At 50.6% G+C, this 27,490-nt stretch overlaps 1 protein-coding gene across 3 annotated transcripts; it reads left to right on the forward strand.

The window, feature by feature from the left end:
- Positions 1-94: 94 nt before the first annotated feature.
- On the forward strand, positions 95-26,828 carry PHLDB3 (pleckstrin homology like domain family B member 3). Of its 3 annotated transcripts, none has more exons than XM_055412020.2 (16): positions 95-207; positions 675-1,027; positions 1,682-1,864; positions 2,106-2,243; positions 5,848-5,976; positions 6,205-6,366; positions 7,672-7,782; positions 7,903-7,986; positions 8,346-8,453; positions 18,952-19,051; positions 19,206-19,296; positions 19,379-19,466; positions 19,569-19,625; positions 23,895-24,114; positions 24,712-24,797; positions 26,402-26,828. In XM_055412020.2, the coding sequence occupies exons 2-16, from the start codon at positions 794-796 to the stop codon at positions 26,534-26,536; spliced, it is 1,926 nt and encodes a 641-aa protein (XP_055267995.2). In that variant the 5' UTR covers positions 95-207; positions 675-793; the 3' UTR covers positions 26,537-26,828. The 3 variants fall into 3 exon arrangements, with proteins under 3 accessions (XP_055267995.2, XP_055267997.2, XP_055267996.2); XM_055412021.2 differs by lacking the exon at positions 95-207 and adding an exon at positions 218-337; XM_055412022.2 differs by lacking the exon at positions 8,346-8,453.
- Positions 26,829-27,490: the final 662 nt, after the last annotated feature.

The following is a 27,490-nucleotide window of genomic DNA, read 5'->3' on the forward strand; positions in this document are numbered from 1 at the left end:
GCCGCGGCTGCGGGCTGCGGGCGGGGCACGCTGGTCGCTCCCTCCTCCCTCCAGAGCTGTTGGACCTGTTGTCCCCCCCTCCACTTCCGGGCTGCTGGGGAGGGGGACCGAGCAGCCTGCCTCTCCTCCCTCTTCCCCAGCCACCTGTCCAGTGGGCAGAAACTGCTGCGCCGGAGCGCAGAACGGAGCGCGCCGAAGCCTGAGCCGGTGAGGGGGCCGGGGCTGTGAGGGTCGCGGGGGCTGGAGTTCTGGAATCTCGATCCCGAGGAGCCGAGGACTCAAGGCTCCTGGTTTGTCCAGAGAGGGAGACCAGGAGACCGGACTCTCGGATCTCTGGGTGAGGCGGCCGGGGCACGGCTCCCTTACACAGGAGGGTCAGAACTGAGACTATGGGGCTCCAGAGAGGACAGGGCGGAACCCAATTCCTGAGTCCGCGAAGCAGATGGTGATGGGGTCGCTCTAAAGTGGTCCAGGGGGATAGTCGGGGGCGGGTGGGAAAGTACAAGGCTCGACACCTGGATAGCAGGGAGACGCCGGTGGGGGGCGTACTAGGACCCGGGTTCAAATTCCGGTCCCGCCTCTTGGGGCGTGACGCCCTAGGAGCCACGAGCCCCGCCCCTAGAAGCTCCAGGCCCCGCCTCTGGAACGTTCAGTCCCATCCTTTGAACTCTCAGGCCCCGCCTCTGGAGCGCTCTCCGGAGCTTTCGGGCGGGACGCGCCGGCCCCCTGGGCCACGCCCCCAACGCCTCCGGAACCCCAGGCCCCGCCCACCCGACGGGAATTCTCAGCGGCCATGGGGACGCGGAGCAGCCCGGACCTGGGGGCCCCGCCGCCGGCGGTCCCGGAGTGCGGCACAGAGGTCCGATCTCAAGGGGCCGCCAAGCCCCGGGCGCACCCCAAAGACTCCCGCGAGCGGGAGGCGCCCGAAGCCCCGGCAGAGCCTCCGAGCGGCCAAGGAGCTGAGCAGCAGGCGAAGGAAGAGGAAGAAGTGGGCGAAGGCAGCAGCACCGAAAGCAGCCACGATGCGGTGAGGGACCCGGGGGGCGAGAGTCACGGGGTGGGGGGGACCCAGAGGAGCAGACCCGAGCGAGTGACAGAGACACAGAGCCAGGTGCAGGGAAACCAGATAGAGGCCGAGAGACGGGGAAACCGGGAGACAAAGATCCACAGGAGTCAAGGGACACTGAGAGACCGGAGACAAGAGACTCGGAGAGTTGAGGATAGACACAGACAGAAACCCAGAAACAAAGATGCTCAGAGAAACAGAAAGAGAGTCAGAGAAACCTTGAGACAGCGAGATACCCCGAGGGAGAAAGAAAAATAGCGATTCAGAGACAGAAGACAGACTGAATCAGGAAGATGAAGCCCAGAGAAAAGGGGGAAAGACTCAGAGACCCGGGGAGAGAGAAGGAGATGCAGAACCTTCGAAGACGTGAGGCCAAGACAATGGGAAACGGCATCCTTGAGTCGGCGTTGTGCCCCCTCCCCGGACTGCGAGGCCCTGAGCCACCTCCTGGAGGCGAGCGGTCATCGGACCTGCACCCTCCCCGCCTCGGATAAAAGAGCTTGGTGGCTGAGGGTCGCTAACTCAGACTACCACCCCCACCCCCCGCCCCAGGGACCTATTTAGTGACTGCAGGGGGCGAGTCCTCCCCAACTGACTAGCCCTCTCCAACCTCAGGCGGAGGCTCAGTCTACAGTTCAGACCCCGGCCACGCCCCCCGCACCCGCTCTGTGTGGAGAAGGGGTGCGAGGGGCGGCGCGGCGGCTTCGCGCGCAGCAACTGGAGGCACTGACTCGCGTGGCTTTGATGGAGCAGCGAGTGAAGGAGCTACAGCGTCAGAGGAAGGAACTGAGGATCGAGGTGAGGCTGCAGACCCCTTGGGAAGTCTGGCCCCAACTCGTGGGGAACCCCGTCAGGCCAGGCTCCCAGTCCTTTACAACCATGGGAGCCGAGTCTCAGGCCTCCTGCTCCATACCCTCTCCGAATCCAGGAGTTCGGATTCCCAGGTCCTTTGCTCAGACCCAGGTGTCCGCGCGCCACCGCCCCTTCCTTACTCTCAGACACAGGCCTCTGGGTCCCAGCTCTTGCCTTCTCTCTGCAGATGGAAGTGGAGGTGGCCCTGCTGCGGGGTGAGCTGGCTGGAGAGCGAGTGGCCGCTCGGCGGGAGGAGGAGCAGCTTCGCGAGCTGCTAGGGCAGCAGGTGGACTCAGAGAAGGGCGGCCAGGAGCAGCGGGAACAGGTGTGTTTGCCCGGCTGGATCTTCATCGGCGGTTCTCTTCCTTGTTGGACAGACATTCCTGTGGTGCTCCTGGGACCTGGGGCCAGGGTTACACCCCCGTTCCCCAAGCCATGATACCGGGGCTGGGGGTGGGCAGTGGTGGGGACCTATGCTTCTCTCTGTTTCCCTCCTCCCTCCCTCCTCCATGACTTTGGGGCCTGACTCACTGGGGCGTGTTCCTTTGCCCCATCTCTCTTTGCTCTTTGAATGTCATTTTGTGAAAAATGTCAAACCAACAGAAAATAGACGGTTGCCATGTGGTGTACTCCCCAGTTCAGCTGCGATGAATCCTCCATTCCTGTTTCGTGTCCTCCAGTTGGCTTCCCGGTCCCTAGATTTGAGATCCAGTACCAAACATCATGTTGACAGTAAATGCTTTAGTTCTTTAAGAACTCTTTTAAGAGAACATCACCCCTATGTCATTATTACATCTGAAGAGTTACTATCTCATCTCCAGTCAGTTTCCATGGCTCCCAGACTGATTAAATGTATAAGACGGATCAGATTCAGATGTGCTGTGGTGCTTTTTGGGCACTGGGCCAGAGGGACGTTGTCTCTGATTCTCCAGACCTCAGTGAGGTCACTCTGATCCCTTCGGAATAGTTATTTACCTAAATGCTTTAACATCCATTGGTGGTCTTTGCTTGACCAGAGAGTGCTGCAGGTTGGAAAATGGTAGCTTTGTAATTCTATCAGTCTCTCTCTTTGCCCTTATCTTACATATTGGAATTTCCTGGGGTTGGATCCTGAGTCTTCAGTTACCCCAAAGAGCCCATATTTCTCCCAGCCCTGATTTCTCTTTCAAAATCTCGACCTGTGTGTCCTGATTTCTAGGATATTGGTTCCTAGATGCTCCTTCTTCCCCTAGGACCTGGGTTTCCAGACCCCAGCCCCTCCTCCCTCAGACCCATGAGTCCAGATCCCCAGTCCCTCCTCCCTCAGACCCAGGGGTCCAGGTCCCCAACCCCTCCTGCCTTAGATCCAGGAGTCTGGCCGCTTCTCATTCACCATATCCAGTGACGACCTCAGCAACTCCCTTTTCCACACCGTCCCCATCTCACTGTCCCTTTGGTCACCAGGCCAGAGTCCTCCTTATCTCCCGCCCCAAGCCCGTCAGTCACCATGCCCTGTTCCTTGTGCTCCCCGACTCTGTCTTGCTATTCTGTCTTGTTTATATCTGCCCTGCCTAGACCTCGGGTGAGGTCACATTCTTTTTTTTTTAATTGTTATTATTTATTAATTTTTGACTGGACTCGGTCTTCGTTGCTGCGTGCAGGCTTTCTTTAATTGCAGTGAGCGGGGTCTCCTCTCTGGTTGTAGTTCTGGGCCTTCTTGTTGCTGTGGTTTCTCTTGTTGCGGCACTTGGGCTCTAGAGTTCAGGCTTCAGTTGTTGACCTGCGGCATGTGGGATCTTCCCAGACCAGGGATTGAACCCATGTCCCCTGTGTTGGCAGGCGGATTCTGAACCACTGGACCACCAGGGAAGTCTAAGGTTTCATTCTTATTGCCCGGAGGACTCAGGAAGGAGCTGGTCTTAACCCCTCGAACCTATCTCCCAGAAAGATGATCCCACACTCTGATCCTACTCCAGCCTTTCAATCTTTCCATGACTCCCCACGGGCCCCAGATAAGTGTTCCTCAGCCTGGAGGTCCAAACCGCACCTGAGCTCCATCTTGTCTGCCTTTCCACTGTCATCTCTCACGTGTACTCCCCATCTCTTCCCTCCACCCACCTTCTTTCTTCTTGACCACAGTCTGCCCCCACACTTCCTTTCCTTTTCTCTTTTATTAAGTATTTATTTTTATTTATTTATTTGGCTCTGCTGAGTCTTAGTTGGGGCGTGGGATTTTCAGTCTTCACTGTGGCAGAATTTTTTAGTTGTGATATGCAAACTCGTGGGCTTCCCTGGTGGCTCAGGTGGTAAAGAATCTGCCTGCAATGCAGGAGCCCCAGGAGACACTGGTTTGATCCCTGGGTCGGGAAGATCTCCTGGAGGAGGAAATGGCAACCTACTCCAGTATTGGTGCCTGGGAAATCCCATGGACAGAGGAGCCTGGTGGGCTACAGTCCATGGGGTGCAAAGAGTCGGACACAACTGAAGCAGTTTAGCATGCAGGATGCCTGCAAACTCTTCCTTGTGGCATGTGGGATCCAGTGTCCTGAGCAGGGATCGAACCCAGGTCCCCTACATTGGGAGCTCAGAGCCTTAGCCAGTGGACCACCAGGAAAGTCCCTCTTGTACGGTTCAACTTCCATTCATTTGTACCATGCTGTTCCCTCAGTCCAGAAAGCCCTTCCAGCCCTCTCCAGCTCCCCAGGTCTCAATGCTTCCTGGTTTTTGTGGCTCATCTTAAAATCTTCACATCCAGGAAGCCTAGGCTTACCCTGGTAGAAATTGTTCCCCCCATTCTGGGTTCCCATAGAATCTGTGTTTTACTGCCCTGATTTTCCCAGGCTATAACTGGCTGTGTCCCCTGCTGGAGTACAGGGCCCAGGTCTGACCCCCTTCTGGGTCCCCATTATCAATCACCAAGTCTTGATATGTTTAGCATTCATTCTCTTATTCATTTCTTTTTAAAAAATTTATGGAAGAATAGTTGATTTAGAATGTTGTGTTAACTTCTGCTGTACAGCCAAGTGATGCAGTTATATATATATATATATATATATATTCTTTTTTTTTTGCCATGTAGCTCAGCATGTGGGATCTTAGTTCCCTGATCAGGGATCTAACCCATGCCCCCTGCAGTGGAAGTACACTGGACGGAGGGAAAGACCCCTCATATTCTTTTCCATTACAATTTATCACAGGATATTGAATACAGTTCCCTGTGCTATACAGTAGGACCTTGTTGTTTATTTATTCTTTGTATAATAGTTTGCATCTGCTAATCTCAAGCTCCCAATCTATCCCTCCCCCACCCTACCCCAGGCAACCACAAGTCTGTTCTCCAGGACTGTGAGTTTGTTTGTTACATAGATTAGTTAATTTGTGTCAAATTTTAGATGCCACATATGATTATTATTCTATGGTATTTATCTTTCTCCTGACTTACTTCACTTGGTATGCTAATCTCTAATTCCATCCATGTTGCTGCAAATGGCATTATTTTGTTCTTTTTCATGGCCAAGTAACTTTTCACTTTCACGCATTGGAGAAGGAAATGGCAACCCACTCCAGTGTTCTTGCCTGGAGAATCCCAGGGATGGCGGAGCCTGGTGGGCTGCCGTCTATGGGGTCGCACAGAGTCGGACATGACTGAAGTGTCCTAGCAGCAGCAGCAGCAGCAGCAGCAATATTCCATTATATACGTGTACCACATCTTTATCCATTCATCTGTCCCCTTCTTCATTTCTTAAAAAGCTGTTTATTTGGTCTGCTCTGGGTGGGCTTGTACAGCATGAACCAGAAAGACAGGGTCCCTGCCCTCACAGAGCCAACACCCCAGACTTGGAGCAGGGGCGGGGGACTCCCCAGCCGAGGAGGAGCTTGAGATCTGGCTGGCCTCTGTTTCCCTCCCTGTGCTCAGGCCGAGGCTAAGAGCCTGGTTGCTGTTGATGCAGGAACAGAGGCAGCTGAGCCAGGAGCGGGATCGAGTGGAGGGTCTTCGCCAAAGACTCCAGGAGGCCCAGGAGCAGCTCCACTCGCAGCCCGAAGACCAGCATGAGCGGCTTCTGCAGGGAATGCAGGAGGTAAGGGGACCCGGTATCCAGGCCACTCAGGACCCAGCCATCTGGGCCCTCAGTCCCCTCCTCCCCCACCCACCTAGGAGCTCAGGCCCCAACCCCCTAACCCGCAGGACTCCAGAGTCTAGATCCTCAGTCCCTCCTCCCTCCTTGTCCAGGAGTCGTGGTTCCAGCCCTCCACCCTCCTTGTTGTTAGAGGTCCAGGCCTCCAGTCCTTTTGTGTTCCCTCCACAGATGAGGGAACAGCTGGACGTGGCCCAGCGTGCCTACGAGGACCTGGAGTTCCAGCAGCTGGAGCGCGAGAGCCGGCAGGAGGAAGAAGATCGGGATAGTGCTGGGGCCGGGGCGCCAGACCCCAAGGTCCAGGAGCTCCAGGCCAGTGTGGCTCAGCACAGGGTGAGTCGGTCCAGGCTGGCCCTGCTCCCTCGCCATTGCCCTCTGGCTCCTCCACTCGCGTATCTCGTTCCTTCTCTGTCCTGCTGTCTTCCCTGTGTCACGTTCTTCAAAACAGTCATGATGGTCGCTGATGTTTACTGAGCATTGACCATGGGCCGGGCACAATCCTAAACACTTCATGAATATTAAGTCACTGAATCCTTACAACCGTCCTGGGAGACAGGTCTTCATATCTTTTCCCCCATTTTCTAAATGAAGAAACTCAAGGTCAAGGTGCTCAAGTTATCTTTTCCAGGGTCACTTAGTTCCCAAAGGATCGAACTGGGATCTGAACCTGCTAGCTCTTCGCCACCGCACTCCCCACGTCTCAGCCCTCATCTCAGATGATGCTCCCACCAGTCCTTTCTGGGACCTTCACTTTCAAGGGTCTGAAAAGTCCTGCTGGTAAAAGCCACAGGTTTGACTGTATTTTGGAGAAGGAAACGGCAACCCACTCCAGTACTCTTGCCTGTAGAATTCCATGGACAGAGGATATGGTGGGCTACAGTCCATGGGATCGCAAAGAGTTAGACACGACTGTGCGACTAACTTTCAACTTTTGACTGTATTTAATACGAAGGTTCCCAGAGTTTCGGATTAGAAAGTTCTGATATGGGTCTCCTTTCCCCACCTCTGTTTCTGGACGTTTCCCTGTCACTCTTTTCCTGTTCCTGTGTCACGGGCTCTGTCTGTTTCTGTTCTCTGTCTGTCTTGGCTCTTCTATTCTGTATCTTTTCCGGTTTGCCTTTGTCTTTCCCTTTCTCTCTGTTTTTTTTTTTAATATTTATTATTTATTTGGCTGTGCCGGGTCTTAGCAGGGCTGTGCATGATCTTCGATCTTCGTTGCAGCATGTAAGAGCTTTATAGCTCAGGCGTGTGGGATCTAGTTCCCTGACCAGGGATCAAACCCAGGCCCCCTGCATTGCGAACCCAGCGTCTTAGCCATTCTACCTCCAGGAAAGTCCCTCTCTCTCTCTGTTCTTGGCAATGTCGACTTTCTCTGGGTTTCTGTCTTCCTCAGCCTCTAGATATGGGAACCTCCATCCCTCCAGCTCACCCCAGATCTCTTCTAGGCCCTCAAAGGGGAGAAGGGCACTAGCAACGGTTAACGCTGAGTCCCCCATGCCCTCCCAGGCACCCAGATGCCAGGGTCTCTGTCATGGGGTGGAGCAAACCCTAGGCTGTCAAGGAGGGCCTGGTTCTGTGGGTACCAGCCGGGGACCCGGGGGCAGCTGAGTAACCCGGGCCCTGGCGGGTGCCCCACAGCGCCGAATCCAGGTCTTGGAGGAGCAGCTCAAGTCACTGGGGGAGCAGATGGCCGCTGAGAGCCGGGGGCTGAGCCGGAAGAAGGAGGAGGCCCTTCAGGCCCTGACGCAGGTCAGTTCACCACAGACACCTGTCTTACATCCCCACTTCCTGCTGGGGCATACCGTTGCCTCGCCTGCACCCCATATGTCCCCTGAGGTGTAGGAGTTGCTCATGTCTTACCCTCCCCAGGAACGGAGCCGACTGCTCGAGCTTAACTGCCTTCAGGGAACCCCTGGCGGGGACTTCTCTGAGCCCAGCCAGGCTCTCACCAAGGTATGGAGATTTCATGTGCCTTTCAGCCCCCTCCTCCCTCAGACCCAGGAATCTAGGCCCCCCACCTCCATTCTCCCTTGGGATCCCACCATTCTCAACCCCTAATCCCTTTTACCCCTGGGCCTCAGGAGTGCAGACCTCCAGAGCCTCCTCTTCAGAGAACCAGCAGTCTCTGCCCACAAGTCCTCCCTCCCTGCGACCACATTCCTGCTCTCTTGGCACCTTGAGCCTTTCCTTTTCCATCCAAGAAATGGGCTGGCTCTGGAGGCCTGGGCCACAGCATCCTCGCAGCAGGCATCCATGCTCTGGAGGCCAGAGCATCCTTGCAGCGGCCCTCCACCCCACTCCTTCTCCTGCAGCTCCTCTTCACCCAGAAGACAGACCGCCAGTTGCTGGTTCTGCAGGATCCCACTGCCCACACGGCCGCCACCTCCTCCTGCCTCTTCTCTGTTCACAGCTCCCTCCAGGTGCCCACCCCCTCCCCCCAAATACCTCATCACCCGGGGGGTCTTGCTGGTCACTGTGGCTTTCTCTGCTGTGGGCATGGGGGAGACAGGGAGGGAGAGGGGAGGCTGATCAAGTCATATTTTTTAACTTTGACCAAGCTCCAGCTTTATTATTCTTTTTCTTTCTTCTGCCTGACATCCTACCTCTCCTCCCCTGGAGAAATGGAACCAGGCCCACCCAGGTGTTAATTTTATTTATTTAGTTTTAAAAAGATTTATTTGTTTATTAATTTTTGTCTGTGCTGAGCCTTCGTGGAGTCGCTCGGGCTTTTCTCTAGTTGCAGCGAGTGGAGGCTACCTTTCATTGTAGTGCCTGGGCTTCTCATTGTGGTGGCTTCTCTTGCTGCAGACCAAGGTCTCTAGGTGCATGGGCTTTGGTAGTTGTGGCACATGGGCTTAGCTGCTCCTTGCCATGTGGAATCTTCCCGGAGCAGGGAACGAACCTGTGTCTGCTGCATTGGCAGGTAGGTTCTTAACCACTAAATCACCAGGGAGGCCCCCAGATGTAAATTTTAAAAGCCACCCAACAGAGCATATTGATAATCAGTCCTCCTCTCCCCAGCCCAATGAGCCCTGGCCCTCCTCCTCAGAACCGGGCAGCTATTTGTTTCTTTTTCTTTTTCAGTATTTGTATTTATTTGGCTATTCCTGGTCTTAGTTGCAGCATGTGGGATCTAGTTCCCTGACCAGGGACCAAACCCGGGCCCCCCTGCATTGGGAGCAGGGAGTCTTAGCCAGTGGGCCACCAGAGAGGTCCTGGTAGCTATTTGTTTCTTTCTTCCAGATTTTCTGAAAAACGGGGTTCCAACTTATGAATGGGTTAAAACATTTATTGGATATGTTGCTACCAACTTTAAATGAAATAGAGTAGACAGTGGCAGAATGCTGTGCCTGGAGGTAGGGCTATTGGATGGATGTGGGGTCAGCGCTGAGAAAGGGTGAGCGCTTGTTCTATCATGTAAATGTTTTTTCAAAAACACGTGTATTAGCTACTAGTTGGCTTTTTTCTTTCCAGCTCAAGACTGCGGTGGAGATTTTTTCTTTTGAGACATTTAGAGGTGCCCTTCCTTTTCAGTGGCTCTGTAATAATGATATAAACAGTAACAATCATAAAGACTGCTAACATTTGTGAAGCCTTTTTTTTTTTTTGGTGGAGTCTGTCGTGTGCCAGGCACTGTTTTATTTTATGAATTAAAAAAATATTTTTTTTTCTTTTGGCTGTGCTGGATCTTCCCTGTGGCCCACAGGCTCAGAAGTTGCTGAGTGTGGGCTTAGTTGCCCCAAGGCTGTGGGATCTTAGTTCCCCCTGTCCCCTGCATTGGAAGGTGGATTCTTAACCACTGGACCACCTGGGAAGACCCCAGGCACTGTTTTAAATGTTTATGTGGATTCACTCATCGAGCCATTGCAACAACTCTACAAGCTGGGTTCTTCTTATCATTTTATAGGGAAGAAACTGAGACAGCTGAGGTTTCTTAGCCAGCTAGTGTACAGCAAGGCTGGGATTTGAACTCAGCAATCTGCGTTCAGAGCCCATGCTCTGAACCACTCTGAGCTTCTGTGCACACACAATTCTGTGTGGGCGCCTGGAGCTCCTCTCTCTGAGGATGGCAGATGGAGTTTTCGCAGTTTAAGCAATGATGTTATGAAGATCCATGTCTGACTATCTTTGTACCCACAGTAATGACAGAATATTGTTGTTGCTGTTGTTAGTTGCTCAGTCGTATCCAACTCGTTGTGACCCATGGACTGTAGCCCGCCAGGTTCCTCTGTCCATGGGATTTCCCAGGCAAGAATACCAGAGTGGGTTGCCATTTCCTTCTCCAGGGGATCTTCCCAACCCAAGGATTGAACAAACTTGGGCCTCCTGCAGTGCAGGCAGATTCTTCACTGTCTGAGCCACCAGGGAAGCTCAAAAGTTAATATTAATAAATTAACTACATTGTATAATATTTACCTGTTGATTATATTATCTTATATGCAACATATCTTAATAGTAACAATATAATATTAATATATTATTAACTATTGCTAAAATAGTAAGTGATATTAATATTTAAGAGCTTAATGTAGGCCAGGGTCTGCTCAAAGCCATCTTATCACTTTGAACCACACGGAACTGTTATTTGAGGGTGAAAGTCGCTCAGTTATGTCTGACTCTTTGCAACCCCATGGATGCAAAGCCAGTTCCTTCTGACCAAAAAATAAAATTTTATATTAGGTGCGTATAACCAGTCCATTCTAAAGGAGGTCAATCCTGGGTGTTCATTGGAAGGACTGATGCTAAAGCTGAAACTCCAATACTTTGGCCACCTCATACGAAGAGTTAACTCACTGGAAAAGACTCTGATGCTGGGAAGGACTGGGGGCGGGAGGAGAAGGGGATGGCAGAGAATGAGATGGCTGGATGGCATCACCAACTCTGTGGACATGAGTTTGAGTGAACTCCGGGAGTTGGTGATGGACAGGGAGGCCTGGCGTACTGTGATTCATGGGGTCGCAAAGAGTCGGTCATGACTGAGTGACTGAACTGAACTGAACTGATACAATTTCATACATATATATTATTGAATTATATATTCATGAAACATATAATTTCTGGCTCCTCTGTCCATGGAATTCTCCAGGCAAGAATACTGGGGTGGGTTACCATTCCCCTCTCCAGGGGATCTTCCTGATCCAGGGATCAAACCCCAGTCTCCCACACTTCAGGCTTCTTTACCGTCTGTGTCACCAGGGAAGCCCATTTGAAGGTGAGAAACAGTCAAATACTGACAGTTTGACATGCTTCAACTTAATATATTTTATATTAAAATTATATGTTTCTTGACTATATAATTCAATAATATATGTTATATATGTATGAAATTGCATATGCACCTAATATAAAACTGTTTCTTTTGGTCAGAAGGAACTGTAGTAGTGGGTCCTATTATTGTCCAGGTAAAGGGTTAGCAGAGCTTTTGTAACTTTCTAGCTGGAAGCCTGAGAAAGGTGGATTGTCAGCTCTGTTGCCAGGCAACGTGCCTTAGGGTAAATATGACCCTTCTAATTAAATTGCATATCTATAAAGACTTTGTGGGAAGCCCGGCCCAGTCCTGTGGAGTCCTTACCTGAGTTAGTGGCATCTGTGGACACAGAGGCTCTAAGGCCAGGTGGGCCCTGTGTCCACTGACATGGATCCCACACCCACCTTGCATGTGGGTGTCACCAAGTGTCTGGCGCTTGGACACTGGTGGCCGTGCCAGGCACTCTTCTGTGTATTTTGCATGAGGTCAGTGCATGAATCTTTGCATTAGCTATGGCAGGGCGGCAGGACCTTGCTCACTTTACAGAGGGGGAGTTGCCCTGAGAAGAGACGTGACTTGCTAAAGTCACACACCCAACGGAGCGGCAGAGCTCGGTGTGAACCAAAGCTGCCTGATTCCTCAGCCTGTGCCTTTCAGAGACGAGGGTTTCTCAAGGAAACTTCAGAACCCAAGTGGGCACCTGGTTAACACGAGCACATAGGCAGTGACGAAGGATGATGAAGAGCTTGTATGTGAGTACTTGCTAAAGTTGTCTGACTTTGTTCAACCCTATGGACTGTAGCCTGCCAGGCTCCTCAGTCCATGGGATTCTCCAGGCAGAAATACTGGAGTGGGTTGCTATGGCCTCCTCCAGGGGATCGAACCTGCATCTCCTGAGTCTCCTGTATTGCAGGCAGATTCTTTAACCCCTGAGCCACAGGGGGAAGCCCCACAAAGAACACAGGGAGTGTTTGTTTACTCAGCCAGAGAAACAGTAGACAAGCAGATAAATGTAGGGATTAACAAATCACTCCTCCTTGCCCCTGTCCCTCTGTCCCTCCAAGTCCTATTAAATCCTTCTCAAATTCCACCCCTTCTTTTCAGGATCATGTGATGCCTAAGAGTACTGACTATGCTGAGATTCTAGTACCTGTTACGCCACTTCCTATCTGGTTGACCTGAGATACGGCTCTGTGCCTCAGTTTACTTAGCTGCAAAATGGGAATAATAACAGCATTCATTGGCTAATGCATTAAAGTACTTGGTGTGATGCCTGGCACATAGCAGGTGCTTAGTAAATGTGGGCGCCTGTTACTCTGGTTATATAATGATTGATATTATTATATTTTTTAATGAGGGAAGAGCAGCTTTTTTAAACAAAATTCATTTTTGGCTGCATTGGGCTAGTTAGTTGCAGTACTCGGACTTGTCTCTAGTTGTGGCTTAAGGGCTTAGTTGCCCCGCAGCATGTGGGATCTTAGCTCTCTGACCAGGGATTGAATCCATGTCCCCCGTATTTGAAGGTAGATTCTTAACCATTGGACCACCAGGGCGGTCCTTGATTGATACTATTATAATTATTATAATTCTTATTCCACCCACTGCCACCCTCATTTCTGGTTTTCATGACCTTCTACCAGCCTCCTCACTGATTTTCTCCACCTTACTTTTTGGCTCCCAAACAACAGCCAGAGTGATCTTCATCCCTCCTACTTCAGCCCTTCCCCCCAAAAGCCTTCCATGGTTCCCCCAGGCTCCTTGGCGTGGCCCACAAGTCCTTGTGTGGTCTGAACCCTGCCCACCTCTCACCATCCCCCTCCTTGTACTGACTCTGTTCAGCTGCAGGGGCACTGACCCCCCCAGCACGCCATACTTGTTCCTGCCTCAGGGCCTTTGCACTTGCTGATCCTGCCTCCTGGAACACCCTTCACCTCAGTCAACCCTGGCCAACTCTTATCCTTTGGGCCTCAGGGTCAGCGTCCAGAAGGCTGTTCCTGGTCTTCCAGTGGCAGGTGATCCTTTCTTATATTGCCCTTTTATAACAGTCTTTTGTAACACTCTTCACTCACAGCAATGTCAGATGATGTGCATCGTGTGTGATGACTCATTTGGCCCCTTGAGGATTCCCAGGTGGTGCAGTGGTAAAGAATCTGCCTGCCAGTGCGGGAGATGCAAGAGACCCGGGTTCAACCCCTGGGTTGGGAAGAGCCCCTGGAGCAGGAAATGGCAACCCACTCCAGTTCTCTTGCCTGGAAAATTCCACAGACAGAGGAGCCTGGCGGGCTACAGTCCGTGGAGTTGCAGAGAGTTTGACGCGACTGAACACACACACACACGCGCGCGCGCACACACACGTCACTCAGGTACACACACACACACCTCACTCAGGCCCTGCAGTGTCGGCCCCATGCAGACAGGACTTGGATCTCTCTTGCCAGGGTGTGTTAGTAGCCCGCCAGGCTCCTCTGTCCATGGAGTTCTCCCAGGCAAGAATATTGGAGTGGGTTGCCATTCCCTTCTCCAGGGAACCTTCCTAACCCAGGGACGGAACTCTGGTCTCCTGCACTGGCCGGCAGATTCTTTACAGTCTGAGCCACCAGGGAAAACCGAGCCTCTCTTACCTATGTGCTTCCTCAGTGCCAAGTTCTCTCAGCTGGGAAGTGCTGGGAATATCAGTTGAGGGAAGGGAAGAGTGAAGAGTCACAGTAAGTTGGGGCTCATTTTCATCTTTTTGAAGTGGTTTGACCCTTTCCTGACTCCCAGGGCTTCTAGAAGCTTAAATGGGTCTGTGGCATGCCACAGACACTTAGGCAAAGACTAAGCACTTGATAAATACTGGTTATTATTTTTATTATTTATCTTTTGAACAAAGCTGCGTGGCATGTAGAATCTTATTCTCAAACCAGGGATTAAACCTGCACCCGCTGTAGTGGAAGTGCCGAGTCTTAACCACTAGACCGCCAGGGGAGTCCCATGGTTTTGTGTTTGTGTATCTGTGTGTGTGTGTGTCTGTGTGCTCAGCTGTGCCCGACTCTTTGTGACCCCATGGACTGTAGCCCGCCACTCTCCTCTGTCTATAGAATTTTCCAGGTAAGAATACTGGAGTGAGTTGCCATTCCTACTCCAGGCGGTCTTCCGGACTCAGGGATCAAACCCTGGTCTCCTGCATTGACAGGCAGATTCTTAACCACTGAGCCACCTGGAAAGCCCAGTAGTCCCATGGTTGCTATTTTAAAAAACGTTTTAAAATAATACAGACATAGAGAATCACATCGAGCACACGCACAGATTCATGATTATTAATGGGAACACTCGGGTGACGGCCCCAGGTGTCAGGTCACGACATACCCCCGCTCAGTGGTGACCCCTATCGGTCTCCCGGAGAATAACCACTAGCCTGACGTTTATCTTAGTCTTCTTACATTGAAAGTTCCATAATGATGTTCAGTGTTTATCGCTAAACGCTATAGTTTAGTTTAACTTTGTGTGTGTGTGGCTATGGGCTTCCCTGGTGGCTCAGACGATAAAGAATCCGCCGGCAATGCGGGAGACCTGGGTCCGATCCCTGGGTTGGGAAAATCCACTGGAGGAGGGTATGGCAACCCACTCTGGTATTCTTGCCTGGAGAATCCCCATGGACAGAGGAGCCTGGCGGGCTACAGTCCATGGGGGTCTCAAAGAGTCGAATAAGACTGAGCGACTAAGTGCAGCGCATCTTTTTTAAATATCCTAGAAAACAGACTCCCATTTCTTTTGTTTGGTGAAGAAACCAGGCAGTTGCTCTGTAGTTTCGCAGGCAGGGTTTGCTGATTGCATCTGTGGGGGTCAACACCACCTTGCTCTGCCTCTTTATTTCCTGTAAAGTTGAACGTGGGGGGCTGAGTAGTTGCATGACTGGCATTTTGGCAAGTCATCCTGGGAGCGTGTGTCTCTTTTCTTGTGGCATCCATTGATTGATTTCCTGGAGGTCATGAGTGGGAAAATCCCATCTGTCATTACTTCATTTATTGTTTTTTTTTTTTTTTAATTTAGTTAAAGAAATCTTAAAAAAAAAAGTTATTATATTTTGGCTGCCCGCTCAGCATGTGGGATCTTAGTTCCCTGACCAGAAATGGAACCTGCACCCCTGCATTGGAAGTGCAGAGTCTTAACCACTGGATTGCCAGGGACACCCTCTTTTTTCGTTTATTGATTGACAGTGTTTTCTAAAGAGGGACTTGCCTTTATTGATTATTTGGTTACCCAGGGATATGGTTTTTGTAGGAAAAGAAAGTGCTTGACGATTGAACTTCATTCACCTACCTTCAAAATAAAGAGTAGGTTCCAATTCAATTTTTCTTTTAGTATTAACACGTGAATTACATATATTTGATGAGTTAAGATCTTTAGCAGTGAGCATACATATTGGTGGGCTTCCCTGGTTGCTCCTTGGTAAAGAATCTGCTGGAAATGCTGGAGATGCAGGAGACTTGGGTTTGATTCCTGGGCCAGGAGGAGGGCCTGGCAACTCACTTTAGTATTCTTGCCTGGAGAATCCCATGGGCAGAGGAGCTGGCGGCCACAGACCATGAAGTTGCAAAAGAGTCTTATTCGACTGAAGCAACTTGGCACGCACGATATGTGTTGGTTCTCAAATTACACAACTTATTTATTCTTATTATTTTTTGTTATCCAAGCAGAATTTTTGCTGTTTTTTTTTTTTTTTTAAGAAATGATTTCCGTTTGCTTTCTTTGTTACTCTCAAATAAGTTTATTTTCATTTAGGAGGTAGTTATTTTATTATTTTATTTTGAAATGATTTAAGACTTACCGGAAAATTGCAGGAGGAGTAGAAAGAATTCCTGTATACCTGTCACCCAGATTGTATGACTAACATTTTACCACATTTGGCATTTGCTTTATCATTCTGTCTGTACACACACACCCACATGCACACACACAGTTCATTCTTTGCTGAAGCATGATTCCCCTTTACCCCTAAATGCTTCTACTTTTTATCATCTGAGGTCAAGGCCATTCCAAGACGCAACCACAGCCCACCAATCACATTCAGGAAGCTAGCATTGAGACAATACTATTTAAGTCCACAAATGTTATTCTTTTTTTTCTTTAATTATCTGATTTTGGCTGTGCTGGGTTTTCATTGCTGCTCTTGGTTTTCTCTAGTTGTGGTGAGGGGGTTGCTCTGGAGTTGAGGTCTTCTTATTGCAGTGGCTTCTCTTGTGGCAGAGCATGGGCTCTCAGGCGCATGGGCTTCAGTAGTTGTGGCAGGAGGGCTCGGTAGTTGTAGCTCCCGGGCTCTAGATCTCAATGACTGTGGCACACAGGCTTAGTTGCTCCCTGGCATGTGGGGTCTTCCTGGACCCGGGATGGAACCCATGTCTCCTGCATTATTAGCAGGCGGATTCTTTACCACTGAGCCACCAGGGAAGCCCTTGTTATTCATATTTTTGTCAATTGTCCCACAAATATTTTTTGTTAGCAAAAAACAACAACAAAAAATTTTTTTTTCTGGCCCAGAAACACAGGTTGCACTTGGTTGTCATGTTTATTTTATTATTTTAAAAAAGAATATTCCTCTTGTTCTGAGTTCAAAGGGAGGACATTCAGAGAAAAGATCTTTCTTGCCGCTGTTTCCATCCACGCAATTCACCTCCCAGGGGTAGCCTGGGAAGACAGTGTCTCCTGTCTTCCCAGAGATGCACTGTATTTTTTTTTAAAAAGTATTTATTTTTACTTATTTACTTATTTGGGCTTCCCCGATAGCTCAGCTGGTAAAGAATCTGCCTGCAATGTGGGAGACCTGGGTTCAATCCCTGGGTTGGGAAGATCCCCTGGAGAAGGGAAAGGCTACCCACTCCGGTATTCTGGCCTGGAGAATTCCATGGACTGTATAGTTAATGGGGTTGAAAAGAGTCGGACACAACTGAACGACTTTCATTGTACATTGGATATTTACTTATTTGGCTGTGCTGGTCTTAGTTGCCACATTCGGGATCAGTTTCCCTGACCAGGGATGGAACCCAGGCCCCCTCCATTGGGAGGTCAGAGTCTTTACCAGGGAAGTCCCCATACTCTACTGAAACAGTCAGGCACATATACACTCTCCCCCTCTTTTTATGGGTAGGCGTTATCCTCTTTGCATTCTCTGTACTTGCTTATACCTTAAACATTATTTTCTAGCTGATGTAAACAGCATCCTTTGCCTTTTATCTGCTTTGGGATTTTCCTCCACGTGGATGATCTCAGGTTTATCAAGCCTGTCTCCTTTTGATGGGCACTTAGGTGGTCTCCTAGGTGGTCTCTTTCTTACTTAGGTAAGGAGTCTGCCTGCAATTCAGGAGATGCAAGAGGCTCAGGTTTGACCTCTGGGTTGGGAAGATCCCCCGGAGAAGGGAATGGCTACCCACTACCCCCCCTTCCCCCCAAGTGCAACCCCCTGGTGGGCTCCAGTCCATGGGGTTGCAAAGAGTTGGACACGACTGAGCGACTAACATCTGCGGGAATTAACCTTGAAATCAGGTCATTTTGCACATGTCTGAGTGTACCTGCAAGATACAGTCCTAGAGGTGGAGTTGGGGCTCAAAAGTTTTATACGTTTGTCATTTTGATTTTATTTCCTTTCTTTTTTAAAATTCATTTTATTTTTCTTTTTTCCCATTTTTAAAAAAGAGCCAAACGGACCTCCATAAAGTTTTTTTTTCCAATAAAACAGCCCTCAGCCTTGTGGGTGGAGAAGGCAATGGCACCCAACTCCAGTACTCTTTCCTGGAAAATCCCACGGACGGATGAGCCTGGTGGGCTGTAGTCCGTGGGGTCACACAGAGTCAGACACAACTGAAGTGACTTAGCAGTAGCAGCAGCAGCAGCAGCCTTGTGGGAGAATGTCTGGGTTTCCCACATCTCCACCAATACAGTGGGCTTAAAAAAAAAACAAAACAGTTTTATGTAGATCTATAATTCACCTACCCTACAATTCACCCATGAAAAGTTTTTCAGTGGTTTTCAGTGCAGTGTTAGAGTTGTGCAAACATTACTATCAGCAATTTTAGAGAATATTCAGGAGGGAATGACCACCCACTCCAGTGTTCTCGTCTGGAGAATCCCCATGGACAGAGGAGCCTGGCGGGCAACAGTCTATGAGCTTGCAAAGAGTTGGACAGGACTGAAGTGACTGAGCACGCATGCACAAAGAAACCCTGTACCCTTGAGCCATCACCCCTCAATTCCCCTCTCCTCCCAGCCCCTGGCAACCACTGTCTCTCTGGATTTGCCCGTTCTGATCAGTACACTGTGTGGTCCTTTGTGACCTACTACATTCACTCAGCATTGTGTTTACAGTGGCTTTCTGATCCATGCCAATGAGATGGTGGTTTCTTTTTTTAAAAAAATATTTATTTTTTTGGCTGCTCCGGGTCGCTCAAGGATCTTCGATCTTCGCTGGGGCATGCAGGATCTTTAGTTGCCACCTGAAAACTCTTAGTTGCAGCATGTGGGACCTAGTTCCCTGACCAGGGATTGAACCCAGGCCCCTTGCGTGGGGAGCTCGAAGTCTTCACCCTTGGACCACCCGGGAAGTCTCAAGATGGTGGTTTTCCTTGGCGGTTCTCCGATCTAATGGTGGAGACTGAGCATCTTTTCCTGTGTGCCTGGGCTGTGTGTGTTTTCAGGGCTCCATTGGCCTCCAGAGGACTGGAAGCCTGTCCCGGAAGAGGGGAGAGAGAGCCAGTCAGAGAGGATGCCCCCGGCCTCTGTCACTCCATTGTACTGGTGAGTACCAACTTCACCCCACGCACCCTCTTCTCCCATCACCACCCTCCCTGCGCACAGGATGGAGAAACCTGGATGCCCCCATTGGGGGAGAGAAAGAGAGGCTTAAACTAGGAAGCATCCCAGCTCCTTGCCCCGGCCCTTCTCCCCGCAGGATCCCTGGAGGCCTCGGCCCTCCCGCCTGAAGCTGGAGACTCCGGGAGACACCCTCTCTATCAGCTGCTGAACTGCGGCCCCAGGAATAGGTGAGACGTCAGGGAGAAGGTGGGGAGATGGGGGAAGAGACTGGGCTCCTCTCACCGCCCCGTCTCCGTTCCCTGCTTCCAGCTGCGGGGCCTTCTACCCAGACATTGCCCGAATGGAGCAGCTCCTGCAGCAGGCTGTGGCGGAGAGGGAGCGGCTGCTCCAGGCCAGGGTGAGACCCAGCCCCTCCTTCCTCGGACCCAGGAATGCAGTACATTTCCCCCACTTCTTGTTGGTTTGCAGTCTCGTTGACACTTTCTTTCTGCACCCACAGGAAGGGACAAGAAGAAGCAAGGAAGGTTCCTCAGGCCCCCCTGTACCTGCCATCATGGTGAGTCTCGCCCCTGTCCCCACTTCCCCTGGCCTCTGCCCTTTGACATTTCACCCTCCCCTGTCCTCCAAAAAGTGTCCTGGGCTTGGCAAGGGAAGGGGAACTCTAAAGACCTAGTTTCTGTTCCCATCAGGGTCATCTGAATCCATGGTATGTAACATGCTCAATTCTCTGTGCCTCGGTTTCCTCTTCCGTAAGTGGGTGCCGGTGTCAGCAGTTACTGCAGTATGAGGGTAACCACAAGCTGAGGCTTTTAAATAGTATTTAAAATTTTATTTGTTTGATTCTTAGAAAACAACAACAAAAAAAACCCTTTTTGCTTAAGAAGTATTCAAGCATGTTGTTCAAAGGTTGACTAGATTAGTAGCCGCCCATGTGCCCACCATGCAGTTCACGACCATTGTTCGGTCGCTCAGTCGTGTCTGACTCTGTGACCCCGTGGACTGTAGCCTGCCGGGCTCCTCTGTCCATGGGATTCTCCAGGCAAGAATACTGGAGTGGGTTGCCATTTCCATCTCCAAGGGATCTTCCTGACCCAGGGATTGAACCTGCGACTCTTGCATTGGCAGGCAGCTTCTTTACCTCTGAGCCACCAGGGAAGCCCTCCATGTTGTTCCAGTGATTATCAATATTGAATCTTATTTTACTTACTGACTTTGTTGTCCTGGACCCGCACTTACTTCCCATTCTGCAGAAGAATATTTTAAAGCCAATTCCAGATATTTTATCATTCCCTCCATACATCACTACGTACCTACTATATATATATATTTAACGTAAGTTCTACTGTCACAGCTTATGAAATTATTACTAATTCTGTAACATTTTAATACATGGTCCATATTAACATTTGGTGAGCACTTCCTCTCTGGAAGCCTCAGTTTCCTCCTCTGTGAAATGGGGACAATAATGGGTTGTTTTGGAGAGGCAGTAAAGTGATCATGATCACTTGGCACAGTGCTGGCCACAGAGCAGACCTTCAATACACAGTGATCACTTAGCATTACTGTGTGGAGTTGGCAGGATGGCCCAGTGGGAGCCCTTTTAACTGCCCCTTCCCCTCCTGTGCGTTCCCCAGCTCCTCCCCCCACCCCCTCCTCACTCTCCCTTGTCTCCATGCAATTCGTCTCACCTCTATTTCTCATCCTTTCTTGCTTTGGCCTTACTTCAATGTTTTCAGCCCTCAGTACTCATAGTGTGGTCCATGGACCAGCAGCTTCAGCATCCCTGAACTTCATTCCCCTCCAGACCCCCACCCTGGAATGACTGAATCCCAGTCTGCATTTTAACAAAATCCCTAATTGTCTCCAAATTGTCTCCAAAATATATTGTGATAGTTGGTTATTCAAATCTGGACCCAAACAAAGCACACATAGTGCCTTTAGTAAAAATGTCTTAAATCTCTGAGATTGAGTCTTCCTTCCCTGCTTTTAAAAAAAATGCCATTTATTGGGTGGAAAAGTCATTTATCTTGTGGATTCTCACACTCTGAATTTAGCTGACAGCTCCTCATTAAGCTTTTATTTCTACTAAGAATATGAATACTATTTTTTGTTACAACATACACTTTGTTTATTTTTGTGGCCTCCCCGTGTGGCATGTGGGATTTTAGTTCCCCAACCAGGTATTGAACCCATGCCCCTTGCAGAGTGCCAGCCACTGGACCACCAGGGAAGCCCCTACAGCAAACACTTTAGAATTTGGGAAAGTGAAGTTCTCCCAACCTGGAGGCACAAGTGTTTTCTGTCATGGAGGATAAAACAAATCTGTGTTTATACTTTTCCACATACACTGATCAAACTGCATTTGGTGAATTGATGTTCCTCACAAACAAGTACATGGTTCCCAACCCGTTTCTGGTTCTCTCCAACATTAGGCCTTTCCTTATTCATTTCAACGTAGTATTTATGGAGTGCCTGTTTATGGTGGCCTTCCCAAGTGGCTCAGGGATAACAAATCCACTTGTCAGTGCAGAAGATGCAGGAGTTTCCGGTTCCATCACTGGGTGGGGAAGATCCCCTGGAGGAGGGCATGGCAACCCACCACAGCATTCTTGCCTGGAGAATCCCACAGACGGAGGAGCCTGGTGGGCCACAGTCCATAGGGTCGCAAAGAGTCGGACGTGACTGAGTGCCTGAGCACGCACTGTGTGGTAGACCCTGGGTGACAGCAGAGTGACAATCCCTGCCTTTTGGAAGCTGGCATTTATCAGGGGAGGGAGATAGAAAGCAGCATCAATTAAGTAAAATTAAGTAAAACAAGTAGCATGTCAGGTGCTGGTAAGAGCCGGGAATAAAATAAAGCAGGAAGGCTGGTGGAGCCTTCCGGGTTGTCAGGCGTAAGCTCTGGCTCATTAAAAATGAAACACTCCTGCTGTGTAGCACCATCATTTATTAACCTGTCCCCTGCTTACTGCATTGTCCCCATCCCCATCCCCACCCCCTCACACCTCAGGCTGCCTTCTCGTGTCTGTGAGCAAGCATGTCCCTGGGGTTTGCGCCTGGGAGTGGAATCACCAGGTGACAACAGCGTGCTCATCCATGAAACAGCCCTATGAGGAGGGTGCTGGGATGAGGCAAAGCAAGACTTGGAGAGGGGCAGGTGTTCCCTGGGGGTGACACAGGTGGGCAGTGGGGGAGCTGCCAGTCCCAAGCCCATCCCTCCTCTCCTTGACTGGGGCCTGGCTCCACCCATATCCTACCTGGGTGACCTTGGTGAGTCACTTCCTCTTGAAGAGCCTCAGTTTCCTCCTCTGTGAAATGGGGACAATAATGGGTTGTTTTGGAGAGGCAGTAAGGTGATCATGATCACTTGGCACAGTGCTGGCCACAGAGCAGACCTTCAATACATGGTGATCACTTAGCGTTACTGTGTGGAGTTGGCAGGATGACCCAGTGGGTGCCCTTTTAACCACCCCTTCCCCTCCTGTACAAGGCTTCCCTTGTAGCTCAGTTGGTAAAGAATCTGCCTGCAGTGCAGGAAACCCGGGTTCGATCCCTGGGTTGGGAAGATCCCCTGGAGAAGGAAATGGCAACCCCCTCCAGTATCCTTGCCTGGAAAATCTCATGGACAGAGGAGCCTGGTGGGCTGCAGCCCATGGGGTCGCAAAGAGTCGGGCACGACTGAGCGACTAACACTTAAAAATTTCCCCTCCTGTGCGTTCCCCAGCTCCCGCCTACCCCCTTCTCCTCACTCTCCCTGTCTCCATGCAATTCGTCTCATCTCTATTTCTCATCCTTTCTTGCTCTAGCCCTACTTCAGTGTTTTCAACCCTCAATACTCATAGACCAGTACTCAGTATTGAGTACTGGTCCATGGACCAGCAGCATCAGCATCCCTGAACTGAATCCCAGACTGTATTTTAACAAAATCCCTTAGGGGTCTGCTTGCATGCTGGAGTCTGAGGTCTCAGTGTGACCTTGGGGAGCATATACCATTCTTTGCGGGAAGCATTCAGGAAGAATAGGTTTGATCAGGCTAGACCTTGTAACAGTAGACACTTTGATTGCCTTCATTCTGCTCCACTTTATGGCCACCTGAGATGACCACTCTGCCTGGGGAGTCCTGGCTCATCAGCTCTGGCTGTGTGACTTGGGCCTGTGACTTAACCTCTCTGAATCTTGGTTTCCATGTCTGTAAAATGGGGAGAATGACGTACCTGCCTCCTGAGGAGAAGGAGGGCAAAGAGATTATAAAGTGTGTGTGTGTGTGTATTTTAGCACAAGTAATGATCACCAGTTTCATCACAGCAAGAATGCTATCTACAACAATAATAATACTGGAATCAGCGCTCTCATTATAACCATTCACTATCTGGTTCCTCTTTTTCAGATACAGTAGATGAGGGCTTACTGGGGTTTACCACTTTTCTAACACACCTCTGGTATTTCAGGGTGAGCGCTAAGGTCAGGAAGACCTGGGTTCACCCCCCTGCTCTGTCACTTAGAAGCTCTATGTGACCTCAGGTGGATTATTTCTCTCTGTACCTCAGTGTGCTCATCTGAAAAACGGGACTGACAGTAGCCTTGACCCAAGAGTGGCCACTGAGGGGAGTTGAGGAATGGATGCTGGTAAAGCCCTGGGCAGTGTGTTAGCCAATTGGAGTAGCTGTCAGAAATACCATCTTAACCGTCATTGCCAAAGTTAAAGGCTGTGCTGGTCCTTAAACTTGAGCTACTCCGACAGGCTCCCCTCGCAGGTCCAGGCTATAGACTTCCCTCCCAGCTCTTGACCCTATGACATCACAGCCCCCTTCTCTTCCCTCCCCAGGCCCCGCCCGCACCCCCATCCAGCCCTGCTGGCCCTCGGGTCTTGGATCTCCGGCAGCACCTGGAGCGCTGGGGCCACAATCCGGAAAACTGCCCGCACTTACGGGTATCCGGGGGCTGCTGCCGCGGACCCCTGGTGAAGATGGGTGGCCGTATCAAGACCTGGAGGAAGCGATGGTTCTGCTTTGACCGCCAGGCCCGCCGCCTGGCCTACTACGCGGGTAAGCCTAGCCCCGCTGCCTTAGGTGCCTGGGCCCCCAGGACTGTGAAAGAGACCACTCCAGACCTGCACCCCAGAGGCTGCCCCACCCCTAGGTCTCTTCTCAGGTCCAGGTATGTGGCTGGACCCCCTGTTGCTTCCTCCTTTAGTGACCCAGTCCTCATCGGGTATCCCTTGTGCACCATTCTAGCTCTCCAGACCCCAGTTTCCCCATACCCAGGAGGAGCATTATCAGTGGCCAGCCCCCAGATCTAGGGTTCCAAGCCTCTTCTCCTTCCTCTCTAGGGTAATTGATGATTCTGAACCTCTCCTTGAGTCTCTGCCCTTCTCAGGGGTCAAGGGACTTGGGGACCTAGGATTCCAGCTCCCCAGACCCCACCTCCCAGCCTTATCCAGTCACCACACCAGTCTCCCAGCGACATTCACTCACCTCCTAACCACAGCGCTTTAGGGACCTTCAGATTCTATCACCGTGCTCCTCACCCCAACCCCAGTCTCTGGACTTGGGCTCAGAGACTCGTCTTTCCCTTGGTACCCTCCCCCACAACCCCAACCCATCTCTCACTGACTCTGTTTCTCACTCACCCCCCTCCATCAGACAAGGAAGAGACCAAGCTCAAAGGTGTCATCTACTTCCAGGCCATCGAGGAAGTCTACTACGACCACTTACGCTGTGCCTTCAAGGTGAAACTCCTGTTTGGTGCTGCCCTGCCCTCATGGTTGGAGCCCCCCCAGTCAAATCTTAGCTTATCCCCTGGGGAAAGGCTACCCACAACCCCTACTGTCAGGGTACTCCATCCAGCACAGGAAACCCAAACAGGTCATTTCACTGCAGGGACCAAAAATTAAGAACTCAGTCTCCGGCTTTCAGCCGCAGTTATTTTTCTTGGAACAAAAGTTTGAGAGCAGAAATTTGGGAAACTCAGATGCCAAGTCAAGAATAAATGATTGAATTGGGTGAGGTGGGGAATGAGAGGATCATTTCTTAGCATCTTCTCACAATTGCCAAATGGGAATGGGTCCCCGTGGTGTCATATCAGATTTATTTTTCCCCAGAGAATTCTAGAATTGGAACGTTTATAAAAGTGCAGTGCCAGAAACTGATACAATGTTTAGAAAGCTCTGGAGAGTAACTGTTTCTTTAGAGCTTGGGTTGGAATCCCAGCTGTGGGACATCAGAAAAGTGACTTTCATTCTCCAGCCTCAGTGTTTTCACCTGCAGAATGGGCACTCTTAAACCCATGTCTCCAGAGTTGAGGTTAAAGACAGATAATGGACATAAAGGGTTTACTTAATTTGGGGTTGGCAAGTAGGTACTCGATAAATAGCTTGTAGACTAAATTTTTCCCAGTTACAAACCAGGGAGACCTAGATTTGGAAGAAGGGAAATTTGAACGCTTGTATTCCTAATATTTGGACTTCCTAGGGGACTTAGTAGGGCTCCCCTGGTGGCTCACATGGTAAAGAATCCACCTGCAATGCAGGAGACCTGGGTTTGATCCCTGGGTTGGGGATATCCCCTGGAGGAGGGCATGGCCACCCACTTCAGTATTCTTGCCTGGAGAATCCCCATGGACAGGGAGCCTGGCAGGCTACAGTCAATGGCTCACAAACAGTTGGACATGACTTAGCGACTAAGCACAGCACAGGGGGCTCAGTGGTAAAGGATCCGCCTGCGGTGCAGGAGACACAGGAGACACAAGTTCAGATTCCTGGGTCGGGAAGACCCCCTGGAGGAGGAAATGGCAACCCACTCCAATATTCTTGCCTGGGAAATCCCTGGACAGAGGAGCCAAGCCTGGCAGGCTACAGTCCTTGGGATCACAAAAGAGTCGGACACAACTTAGCAACTGAACAACAGCAACAATTTCTAATATAGGAGAAGGTAGAGCCGGGGGATCGGGACATGGGTCCTTCCTTTAAATTCCTCTTGCTCCCATAATTCTCAGCGCCTTCCTGTGTCAATTCATTTAACCCTCATAACCCATGGAAGTAGGTAGCATCATTTAGGAGGACAGGTCCGCATACATTCAGGGAGTTTAAATTACTTGTCCAACCCTGCTGCTGCTGCTGCTAAGTCGCTTCAGTCGTGTCCGACTCTGTGCGACCCCATAGACGGCAGCCCACCAGGCTCCGCCGTCCCTGGGATTCTCCAGGCAAGAATACTGGAGTGGGTTGCCATTTCCTTCTCCAACCCTACACAGCCTGTAAATAGCAAGGTTGGAATTTGAACTAGGGTGGAGTCATATCTGTTCTCTTAACCACCTTCACTCCGCAACTTATTCCAGAGCCCAAACCCTCGCCTAACGTTCTGTGTCAAAACCTACGAACGCCTTTTCTACATGGTGGCTCCCAGCCCAGAGGCCGTGCGTATTTGGATGGACGTCATCGTTACAGCGGCTGATGAGAACCACGCCCCCTGATTGACCACACCCTCTGGGGGAGGTCTCAGTGAAAGCTCCGCCCCCGCACACTGCCTCGAAGCCACGCCCACTGCCGGGAAACCTGAGCCCGCCTGTTTGTAACTCTCCGGGGAGTTTTGTGGGTTTGATGGCTCGGCTGGTCTGAGCCGCGACTTTTCCGGTCTGCAGGTGCCTTCTCCGGATGGGAAGCCAGCCCCTCGGGCTCTGCCCGGGGCTGGAGGAAGATTGCAGGGGCGGGAAGGAACTATTTATTGTTGCTCCTGTGATACCTAATTAAACATGAAAGAAAACAGTTTGCTGAGGTTCCCAGCACAGACGTACGGGACCCCTCGACCCCTAGGCAAGGCATCTGAGTTACAGGTACCCAAGACAACCAACCATCCCTCAGCTGGTTCTACCCTTAAGGAATGGAGGTCTTCAACCCCATGGTCTTGGATGGGAGCAGGGGGTGGGTGTAGAGAGGTGTGTGGCAACTTTGTTTTTTCAGTTTGTGGGTCCACCTGCTTCCACCCTTTTGGACCTGACTGGGCAATTTCTAGGCAATTGGCAATTTCTAGGAACTCCTAGGTTCCTGCCTTCCAGGCCTTGGCACATGATATTCCCTGTGCCCTTCCCTTAACCAGCTAGCTCCTTGTTCTTAGCGTCTTAATTGGATTGTCGCCTTCTACAGGAAGCCCTTCCTGACTCCCCCACCTGGATCAAACATACCCTCTCCTTTGAGCTCCCCTGGGCTACAGTTCATTGGGTCACAAAGAGTTGGACACGACTGAAGCAACTTAGCAGTCACGCACGCACGGTCCATTCCTGAACATCCTGGGTCATCATTGGTGATGGATCTATGTCCCGACAGACTGGGAGCTCCAAGAAGACAGCCAGGGCTGTCCTGGTCATAGCTGTACTCCCAGCACCATAGGGCATATTTCATTCCATGAAAGGGAAAAAAAAAATTATCCT

Source organism: Moschus berezovskii, chromosome 22, assembly GCF_049115385.1.
Source record: "Moschus berezovskii isolate FMDL1 chromosome 22, NW_MosBer_1.0, whole genome shotgun sequence".
NCBI lineage: Eukaryota > Metazoa > Chordata > Mammalia > Artiodactyla > Moschidae > Moschus > Moschus berezovskii.

Bases quoted from the DNA above. Each gene is read 5' to 3' on its own strand.
- PHLDB3 (XM_055412020.2), top strand. From the start codon at position 794: ATGGGGACGCGGAGCAGCCCGGACCTGGGGGCCCCGCCGCCGGCGGTC. The intron at 1,865-2,105 runs GTGAGGCTGCAG...TTCTCTCTGCAG, and splicing joins GGAAGGAACTGAGGATCGAG to ATGGAAGTGGAGGTGGCCCT. The intron at 24,115-24,711 runs GTAAGCCTAGCC...CCCCTCCATCAG, and splicing joins CCGCCTGGCCTACTACGCGG to ACAAGGAAGAGACCAAGCTC.